The sequence below is a fragment of the Anneissia japonica genome, unplaced genomic scaffold, assembly GCF_011630105.1.
Source record: "Anneissia japonica isolate Jap-2015-1 unplaced genomic scaffold, ASM1163010v1 scaffold287923_len1623670_cov205, whole genome shotgun sequence".
NCBI lineage: Eukaryota > Metazoa > Echinodermata > Crinoidea > Comatulida > Comatulidae > Anneissia > Anneissia japonica.
Window position 1 is genome coordinate 1,323,214 of NW_022721637.1, and position 10,549 is coordinate 1,333,762.

At 33.2% G+C, this 10,549-nt stretch overlaps 2 protein-coding genes across 3 annotated transcripts; one reads left to right on the forward strand and one right to left on the reverse strand.

Annotated features, from left to right (window-relative positions):
* Positions 1-2,053: 2,053 nt before the first annotated feature.
* LOC117111705 (ubiquitin-like protein FUBI) lies at positions 2,054-5,178 on the reverse strand. 2 transcript variants are annotated; one of them, XM_033254694.1, is made up of 5 exons: positions 5,111-5,178; positions 3,973-4,054; positions 3,385-3,529; positions 2,875-2,930; positions 2,054-2,352 (listed from the first exon to the last, which is right to left on the reverse strand). In XM_033254694.1, the coding sequence occupies exons 2-5, from the start codon at positions 4,045-4,047 to the stop codon at positions 2,227-2,229; spliced, it is 402 nt and encodes a 133-aa protein (XP_033110585.1). In that variant the 5' UTR covers positions 4,048-4,054; positions 5,111-5,178; the 3' UTR covers positions 2,054-2,226. The 2 variants fall into 2 exon arrangements, with proteins under 2 accessions (XP_033110585.1, XP_033110586.1); XM_033254695.1 differs by lacking the exon at positions 5,111-5,178 and adding an exon at positions 4,967-5,005.
* LOC117111704 (39S ribosomal protein L49, mitochondrial-like) lies at positions 5,155-8,240 on the forward strand. The gene is made up of 4 exons (XM_033254693.1): positions 5,155-5,287; positions 5,719-5,926; positions 6,129-6,256; positions 6,651-8,240. The coding sequence occupies exons 1-4, from the start codon at positions 5,195-5,197 to the stop codon at positions 6,795-6,797; spliced, it is 576 nt and encodes a 191-aa protein (XP_033110584.1). The 5' UTR covers positions 5,155-5,194; the 3' UTR covers positions 6,798-8,240.
* The last annotated feature ends 2,309 nt before the right edge of the window (positions 8,241-10,549 follow it).

A 10,549-nucleotide genomic window follows, 5' to 3' on the forward strand; every position in this document is an offset into this window, starting at 1 on the left:
AGCCCCACCCCCCCCCCCCCACCCTTTTCAAAATCCTGGATATGCCACTGCTATTGGTCATCATCAGAGATGGCATAGATAGCATTTTCATGCTAACCCATCCTGAGATAATTGTTTGGTTCTTCACCTTGGTTTAAAACCGTTAAAAATATTTGTTTCAAACATAATATAGATAATAGCCAATAGATGCTATATTGACTTCCTAGCATATCTGCCTCTTGTTATTACTGACAGAGAGCCGTTGTCTTCATGTAAGCTGAATTTGATCATGATTTGAATATGTATATTTTTGAAATGATCTGTGACAGATTAGTGTTGCATTTGTATTATGGTCCTTTCCATCAGATAACTGATGGAGAATGCAACTTAAGTGTTCCCAAGGGAAATGTACTCCAGGATAATGCCGATTTTGGAATTAACCTGTTAGATTTTATGATTTAAAAAAGTACACAAAAGGACTACCGAGACATGCCTATAATGTAGTTGTGTCAATCTAAGCGTATGAATTTCCAATAGTCATACTGCAAAATATTTTAGTCTGTGAACACACTTGAAATGAATGTAATATGCCTGCCTTACATAGTGCAGCATTATTATTGTTATTTTGTTATATATTTTTTCCATGATTACTGCTGTAATAATTCAATAATCATGTATAATCTGAAGTATGTGTACTACCAATATTCCATAAATGTTGTTATAACCTATTTGGAATTTGTTTTAAATTGTACCGTTAAAAGAGAGGCATGTTAACTTGTATAAATTAATTTTAATTTACCTATTAAAACATATACTGTACTACTTTACACAAATAGCAAATTAGATCTTTGAGAGAGTCCATCCTTGTCAATACATACATAAAGTATACCTATGTAAGAATTCATGAATGTAAAAGGTGATAATACTGTAATTATGTTTTTATATTTCATGCTTGCGGTACACCATGTAGATAGTTCTGAAAAGAACTGTTGTTTGTTGAGAATACCTCAATGTTTCGGTTGAGTTGCTTCAATCGTCTTCAGGAGAATAATATCTGCAGAGAATCCAGACAGGGAAATACTGATGTTTGTATAGCGAGACTTGCTGCTGATTGGTAAAAAACTAAACAATAACTAAGACTGTGTGAAAAGGCTAATTTAATTATGTTTTGCTGCCACACCTTGCAGAGATTATTTTTGGGGCGGGTCCTTCGGCCCATACATGTCTATGGCATAATGCCTACTATCCGCCATTTTACATTGTTCTTAAAGTAGCCTTCAGACCCAGACTTCATGGTCTAATTTCCATTCTTGATAACCATTAAGCTACCAACAACCAAGATAATGGAGCACTTCCAAAGACTCTTGCTAAGTGCAATATTACATGTAATATACAAAACCTCATTATTTTTTCAGTTGCAAAATTCTCTCCATAATGCTATTTAATTTTTAGATTTTACATTTACTGAAATGTGAAGCGCTATATATATACTGAATGTCAATGTTATCTGTTACATTTACTATGAAAAAATAAAAATCTAAAGGCTTAAGCTTTTTTTTATTTTCCGAGTACTATCAAACTATTCGTTACTTAACAAAATAAAGTATCCTTGTCAACATGTAAGCAGTGGCATAAGTAGGCGTCTTGAAATGGACATGCCTAGAGGTAGAGGTAGAATAACCCGGAACATGCAGCATCATTGTCCTCTGACTGAACTGCGTATGAGCGTGGTCCGTAACTACCTATGGTAGCTACATGTTCACATCATTCTACAATGACATTGGCTGAAATAAACCATAACATCGGGGTAACCCCCTACTCTTCCGAAAGATGCAATGGGTTCTTTAAAGTGCACATGAGCCAGATGTATACACTGGACCTCCATTCTAAGTCCTTATCCTGGAAGACTTGGTTCTACCAACCAAACCCTGGACGAAAAGCGGCTGGAACCAGCGCCGATGTTAAGGCTGTAGTTAGCAGCGCCCCTGCCTTACCGCTCAGCCACTCAACTCGTAGCTAATATTGGTGTACAGTATTCTATAACAAGTTACAAGAAAAGTGGAGCAAACTCAAATACCTTTTACAATATTTTTATTAAGCCAATTTATTTATCATTTATGTCAGATATTTTATGACTACTGTACTCGGAGAAAAGCAATGTAGAAATAAATTATACAATCTGTGTTAGATGTATGGGGCTTTCTGTTGGTCTGATAAAATTGTATTCTGAGAGAAATATAATCCAGCTTAGGAGTTTGAGTTTGGCCCCTTGCGCTTGCCGAAGGTCTGCACTACGTTGACAAAGCGACGATTGTAGAGCATACGTCTCTTGGCACGTCCTGTCTTCTTCTTTTTCTTCTCCTGCTTATCAACCTGTGGGAGCAACAGATAGTGTTACTATCATGATACTGAAGGGCAATATTCAGTATGAGGGCGGCAGACATTAGTAAGGAAATATGGGGCTTTAATAACTTGAGTGCTAACTATTGCAGTAATACAAGAATGCCACCTTCAGGTCTAGTATACAAATAAAATAAAATGTATTGATATTTAATTTAGTTAGCATGCTAGCATTTTTATTATAACTATGGGTAAATATTCATTACGAAAGCAGTATTCATTATAATGGCAGTATACATTAAGAGGAAAATATCACAAGGTATTTACTCCACAAGAGAGCAATATCATTAATAGAGCAGTGCAGTATTCATTAAGAGGCCAGAATTCATCCTCATTATTTAATTTTCAGCATGTCATTATGCAGTAATTAAAAATATCTGAAATGTTCAACTAAAACAGTATGAAAATAGAATATAATATGAATAACAACAATAAGCAACATGACATACATTATGTAAGGTAAATATAAAATGTTATAATATACAAATATTTTACCTTTGGTGTCTGACCCTTGACCTTTCCAGCACGAGCTAGAGATCCGTGAACCTTACCTTGTGACAAAAAATAAAATGTTATTCTAATTAATCTAATTATTTGAACATAAATTATTCAAAGATATTGTGAAACATGATATTCTATTGCATTAGCAAGGAAAAAATGCCTAAATAATACAGGTACTCAGACTTATTTGGTGAGGTAAGTGTAGTCAGTAATACAAGTAAATAAATGAGTTGTTAACAGTTGGGCTTCATCAGGCTTCATCATGTGTAGAACTTATGTTAGGGAGCTTTCGATTTTGCACGATGACGCGACTCTAGAATGGATTCACTCATGCGTGACTGTCCTACGTTCTCTGCACAATGTAGATTTGGCCAAATTGCGTCTTAGAATCCACACGACGAGAACTTAACGTTCTTGCATGTGCAGATGAAATATTAGCGACGTAATTACATTCTAAATTCTACCATGTCGTGCAATCAAAAGCTCCCTACTGATTATACAAACCTCCAAGTAGACGGGCCTGCACATCCAAAGTAGAGAGTTCAAGAATGTCGGTCTTTGCCAAGATGACAGAGTTATCCAATGGGGAACCAGCATGGAAAATGACCTGCTCATCTGCTACGATTCCCTCAAGCCGTTCAATTTGAAGCTAAAATTCAATAAAAAGGAGAAAAAGATTATAAACAATATCTTTTAAAATACAACAGATACAATTTTAATTTTTAAAAATTGTCTGTAGTTATACTGTATTTTCAAATTGATGTCTGGTTTAAATTGTTTTAAATAGTTTTTTCACAATAAAAGCAAAATTTTTGAGAAAAGTTAATTTTCTTTAAATCATCCTTTATTCATCTCTAAAAATATAAATATAATATACGAGATATTAATATTTTTAAGGATTAAAATATAAAGAATATACAATTTCAGTAAACAAATAAAGCTCTAGGTTACAGTTTTTAAAATGTGAATACCATCCATTTAAATTTAAAATTGGAGAAAGGTCATCATCATGACATAATATTATTGAGTAATTTAATTTTTGCAGTTTAATGAACATGTACTGTATGTAGTTTCAAACACTGCATGTTTTACCTTTACATCATGAACAGTGACTGTATCACCAATGTTAACAAGATGTGACCGCTGAGCACTTACAATAAGCTGCATGATTGACCTATAGAGAAGGTTATAATTTATTTTTAAAAAATGTTTCCATTTACATTACAACACATATTTTATTATTCAAAATATCCAAGATAAAGTAAAAAGGCCTAATGGCTAAAACCCATGTATTTTCCATACACAATTCAATTACGAGTAAAATATATAAATTTTAAACATCAACAACTAAAAAAGGCACACGAAAATATTGAAACAAATCATTACACCTCATTATTTTATTAAATTATTAATTTGATCATGTTTATAAATATTTAAATAAAATGGGGATTTATGAAATAAGTAGTAAGATTAGTTTGTCATGTATAACGTAAGGTTTGTTGCATTTCCATTTATGATAAATGTTCTCAGATCATGTTAAATAAATACATAAATAAATGAACATATAGAAAATAGAATAATTTAAAATTTTTAAAGTGCAAATTATAAAAAAAAAATGCTAAAATCAAATCCGCTTATGACTGAAATTTATTACGTTTCCATAAAAAGTAATTTTATAAATATAGTAAAACGGCTTTTAAAATAATTCACAATAAAAATGAATATATAGTATTTTTATATAATTCATATTTTCCATATAGTACACTTATCAAAGTATGTTTACGATTATATAGGCTTAGGCCTACATACACTTTTAGGCTTTGGATATTGTTAATTTTAATATTGCGCAGATAATACCTAAAAAAAAACAGATTAAGATTAGGTCAAAGCCTAACTTTCAGCAAAATCTGGGCGGAAATCTAACTATTCAACTTGACTCGCGGTTCTTTCTAGGGATACCAGTCAACTCGCCCCTATCAACCCCTTTCTAGCATTTCTCTACCCTAGCCTAGGCCTTGGTTAACTAGGCTGGCCTAGCTAGGCTCCTAGCCTGACGATTGATAGAAATCGAACTCGAAACATTTACTCAATGTGCTTGAAAAACGTAACAAAATCGTATAAAATCCCACAATAATTGTCTGCTAATAATTGATAATATATCACATGTGATAACAGTATGTTATTAACTTCGTTAAAATGCAAAAAGTACAACCTATTTTCATTAACTTACACCACGTTGTGAAATCTTAAGCCAGCCGTCTAAAAAAGGCCGATTGTGCGCATGACATTACCCACAATGCTTTAAATAAACAAAATGGCAGCCTACTGTCGAGTCGCACGATTTTGTTGTCTGACATCAAAATGTCATATTTCCATTATGAAAATCACACAAAGGACAATATTTTCGGTAGGAACTAAGCTAAACTTGTTAACATAAGGCCGTAAGCTCAGAAACTAGTTTTTATCCAAGTTAGAAACTAACTCTCCTAGCCTAGGCCCTAGGCTTTGGTAGGCCTACTACTACAAATATCTGCGATTTTCAGCTTGGTCGCTGTCCTGTCTGTCACCCTTGCGCTTCTCTGGACTGGGCCTAGCGAAGGTACAGTAGTCTAAACTTTATGTAGGCCAATACAGGAGTGTTGCAGGAGAACGAAGCTGGACAGAACTGATATCTAATGATATACAACAATGACCTATTATAATATATTAAAGTTAAAACATGTTAAAAAGGCTTTATTATTAAAAGGCAAATCAAATTTAAAACATTTATTTGGGCCTAATTTTCTATTATAGACCTATATGAATAAATCTGTATTTATTTATTTTCTAAATTGTCAGAATTCTGTCAGAACATATTTACCACCTCCATTTTTAAGGAGGCAGCAGTTTTTAAGCATTTCACATGAGAGTGATATTGGACGCACAGGAGTCATAGAATCTAAAGAAGATTTCAAGTATGTAAAGAGATTAATTCCACCTCTAAAGGTTCCAGAACCTCCTCAGCACACAAGCTACCCTACACCATGTGGATGGTCACCTCCTACAGGTAGGTTGTCATAATTGAGTAATCAATAAAATGTAGATAATAAACACTTGTAGTGTAGTTTGATCTTTTCAGGACAAACTATTACTATGTGGTGTACTGCAAGCATTTATTATTGTTTGCCATGCAAACCTTCAAACAATATTTTAATCAATAATTGTTATTATTTTAGTTGTAATTGACTTTGTTATTGTTATTCTCTCAGGAGCTCCAGCTAATTGTCCATACTTTATCAGAAGAACCAGGTACCACAATATTCCAGTGTATACAGAGATCAAAAAGCTTGGAACTCAGATTCTCACAGTGGTGTCTCATATAGAGGGCGACATTTGGGTAAGGACAGTAAATTAAGCGGTTTATAATCCTTATTCTCTCCTTTGACAAAACCTGTTATGTTGAAGGACCATTTCCTTGTCATAATCTGTCTGTATATATAATGGTATTAATAAACTAAATAAATATAACATTTTTTCTAACCTGGTTGGGATAAATAAGTCTTCATAATCAGGCGATAACACAGTTTGACAGTAATTATGCCTTGTAGTTCCACATTTACTGTGAAATTCAGGGGCATTTGTTCGAGTATATCCATTTTACACCAAAAAAACGCCTCCCTTGAATAAACACACCCTAAAAAACCCTTCTCAACAAAAAATGCCCTGAGGAGTTTATTCGTATAAGTACAGACAAGTAATGTTCATTTTGATTTGCTTCCTTTTCTTATCAGGCTCTGGCAAATGAGCTCAAAGTCTATTTACAACCGTTTGAGGAGTATGATATTCCAATGCAAGTTCACGAATACACTAAACAGATACGGTATAAAGGGAGATTTGAAGAAAAACTTAAGGAGTATCTGCTACGCAAAGGATTTTGAAGGACCTGTACTATTTAAAGTGGAGCTATAACCTTCTATTTAAGGTGCTAGCTTTCCAATACCAATGTCCTGGGTTCAAATCCTGCGAAGCACATGGATTTTTTTCTCAAGACAAAAGCAGCTGCACAACTTAAACCACTTAAGAGACTTATGTAACATTGTATTTTCATTTAAGAGACACTGGCTTTTGGATGAAGTCTAGCAATGATAAGCTGTAGAATTCAGATACGGGAATCCATAGATTCTTTTTCATTTGTGAATAAACAAACACAAATACAACTATAAAGTTGGGATTAGAATACTTTACTATACTATTATTGTTTATTTCTCTTTCAAATACGCACTATTTTAGCACAATGATAGTCTACAAATGAAAAATGAAATGTCTCTGGTTATAAAATAGAGGAAGAGAAGGAAATGAAAGTGGAAACCTGTTCCAGTGTGCAGGAGCAGAATATAAAAAGGCATTGTGTCTGTTGTACAGAGCTACTTATGAAAGTGGAAAGGAAAAATTTGTTGGAATGAACAGTAAAATAGCAATCAAGCAGTCAAAAAATATTGGTTATATATATATAGAGAATGAAGTAGTCAAGGGGAAAAAAAAATCAAAGTACAATAATTTTAACCTATGTATTTGTTGAATAATATTGAATGCGTATGATTGATTAATTCATTTAATTCAAAGAAGCAATGTGTTGTCAACTTCCAATAAATCATTGCTGATTTCCAGATGTTTGAATACAAATATTTGTTAATTGATTACTAGCCTATTTATGAGTATACACAAAATGTAAGTTATAATAATCTATATCATTATTATAAATTATTGAAAGTAATAGCTTGAACTCATGTTCCATTGATCAGTCTCAATAACATATGCATCATTTATGAAATTTGGGGTTCCTTCCTAGTCTACCAGTAGAGGGTAATAACATTTAAGAAATAATAAACTCCTGAAAATCCTACCTTCATTTGGCATATATCACAATCTCAATCATATTTATTGTCATTGCTCAGGACAACATAGAAATTTGTTTAAATCTGTTGGTAAAACACAGGCCAAAAGGCAGAACAATTTTAGTTCAACTTACTAGGCTACTTTATCTACTACTCTTGTTGATATAATTTTAGGGGGCTTAGTCGGTTCTGGTTCTGGTGGGTAAACCCGACCTCCTTAGGACTCCAAAAATGTAGGAGTAAAACAGGAGGGGTAGATATAGAGTTGAATGATAGGAAAGGTCCACCACCACAGTTTAAGTCATGTTGTTCTGCATCCTAAATTGCAACAGAAACAGACATCTTGTATTCCACAGTAGCTAAAGTATGATGCTGATGACTTCATCATTCTGTAAAGATAACAGATTTAGGCTTACTTAGTATATGCCTATTGAGATTCCTCAAGTATTGTGATAATAACAATTAATTATTTAATAGAAAAACAAAGATGAAGCATGTGTGTGTTCTATGAAGTGAATTTTGATTTTGCATCTCAAACTCTTTCATTAATGTTTGGATGTACTTAAAATCATCCTGATAATGCTGTTTCTGTGATTTAGTTAAGTGAAGTCCATCAATTTCGATTTATTATTCCCATTTGATATATTTTAAATTTTATTGCCATAACATCTCACAGAGATTAAGCCTCGAATTAAAAAAAGATGACATAAATGTAATGTATAGATATATAACATGGAAAAAATACATATACTGTATAGCTAAAACATTCCAAATATGTTTGACTTAAAAATGGTTAAACTGTCAAAAAGTATCAGTAATACAGAACTTATTGTAGGTATCACACAAATGCTTAAATAGACCTCTACGCGTAAAATCAACACGTCCAAAAAAGGTGGATATAAAAGCCCTCTATTTCGGGTACAGCTAGACACGTATAAATTATATAAAGTAACTAAATTCACAATCAAAATCCATAATTTTATAAAGAAAAATCATCGTATTCTACGGCTTTACAACATTATTGGAATTACATAGACCTATGTGACGTTTATTACAAGAAAAAGGCATTGGCAGAACGGTATCGCCGACAATTAGGATTAATAAAAGTACCTTGACGATCCAGGATGGAATTCATCGTGATCTCAATCGCTTTTTTGATTTATATTATAATTCATAATTTATCATTTTATTTCACTCAAAACGTAATGAGTCTGGTAGGCAAAAAAGGGAACATGTCCCTGTAAAAGATGCCTACCAGAGAAACAATGATATTGACAAAGACATAATAATAATAATAATAATAAATAATAATAATAATAATAATAAATAATAATATTAAATAATAATAAAAATAATAATGGTGGTAATAATAATAATAATGAATGAAGATCAAAATATTGCATTGAAGTGAATTCAGTTATTAAAACAAGATTTATAGGGCTGGATTGTCATGAAAGTGTTGTATTAATGATGTTCAAAAAACTGGATTGTAGGAGACAGACATATTGAAATAGGTACTGTTCCAAGTAATTGGTGTACAGTGAAAAAAAAAGAGTTGCATTTGGCATGAGGAAGATAGAGCGTTGGGTGCGGTTTACGGGTATTAAATTAAATATAACTATAGGAGTCGATTTGGATTTTGTCATTAATTATTTTATACATGGACATAAGACTAAGAAATATTCTTCTGTTAAGAGCTAGGCGGGCAAGTCTGTCTTCATAGTTGATATAAGCAGTATTGGTTGGATAGCGAAAATAATTCAAGAGAAATTGGGTAAAATTTCTTTACCTAAATTTGTGTAATGTTGATTTGAAGATGGGGGTTCCAGACGACAGACGAGTATTCAAGTATTGGCTTAAAAAGTGAATTGAATAAAATTAACGAAAAGGGGTGATGATTACAAGTACGTTCAATGAAATAAAATGTTTGAGAAGCTCTTGAAACAATATTTCCGATATGAGAGTGCCATTTTAGATTGGAAGAAAAGGTAACGCCAAGATATTTGTGGGAGGATACATAATCTAAAGGTGAATTCTCAACAAGGTAACTGGGATATGGGATATTGCGCCTTGTTATACACATGACTTTGCATTTGCCGGTGTTTAAGGTCATGTTGTTCTGTTCACTCGGACCATTGTGCAATGCTTAACAAGTCATGTTGTAGCATAGTCTGGGGTGTCGTCTGCGTATAGATACAAATAAGTGCCAGGAGATAATTGCGAACTAAGGTCATTTGAATAAACAATATATAAAAGAGGCCCCAAATACTGCCGTTAAAACCAACACATTGCTCGTTAAGACCTTTTGTGAAGTTTTATCATTAAAGTAGTGTGACAGTCGGTCAAAAGCTTTGCTCCAGTCGAGAAAGATTGAATGGATGTCTGGTGGTTTGTAGCTATCAAGAATCTAGGCCCAGTGATGGTAAACTTGGGTCAGCAGGCTAGGACATAGGCCTATGTATCCTTTTCGAAATCCAAATTGGTTGATTTTTTTTTTGATTTTTTTTTTTTGGTTAGATATTAGGGAATCAGATTAAAAAAAGAATAAATGTGGTTAAAATTTAAACGTTCGATGATCTTGCTGAAGATAGAGGTGAGTGCAGTGGGACGATACATTTTTATATAAATTCTATCCCCAGCCTTCTTATACTTGTGTAGCCCAGTGGCGGATCCAGGAATTCGAAATAGAGGGGGCCCAGAGAGGGACTTTCACAGATGGATACCCCAGCCTCACCAGGTTGGGGCTGAGGTAAGAACCTTTAAAGTTATGGCATCTCTAGATGATGGCCGGCAGG

What these genes read in the sequence shown, in the direction of transcription:
- LOC117111705 (XM_033254694.1), bottom strand. Translation starts at nt 4,047, where the DNA reads ATGCAGCTTATTGTAAGTGCTCAGCGGTCACATCTTGTTAACATTGGT. An exon ending in GCAGGCCCGTCTACTTGGAG is followed by an intron (nt 2,931 to 3,384) that starts GTTTGTATAATC and finishes TTTTGTCACAAG; the next exon opens with GTAAGGTTCACGGATCTCTA. An exon ending in TCAAGGGTCAGACACCAAAG is followed by an intron (nt 2,353 to 2,874) that starts GTAAAATATTTG and finishes TTGCTCCCACAG; the next exon opens with GTTGATAAGCAGGAGAAGAA.
- LOC117111704 (XM_033254693.1), top strand. Translation starts at nt 5,195, where the DNA reads ATGGCAGCCTACTGTCGAGTCGCACGATTTTGTTGTCTGACATCAAAA. An exon ending in TGGATGGTCACCTCCTACAG is followed by an intron (nt 5,927 to 6,128) that starts GTAGGTTGTCAT and finishes TTATTCTCTCAG; the next exon opens with GAGCTCCAGCTAATTGTCCA. An exon ending in ATATAGAGGGCGACATTTGG is followed by an intron (nt 6,257 to 6,650) that starts GTAAGGACAGTA and finishes TTTTCTTATCAG; the next exon opens with GCTCTGGCAAATGAGCTCAA.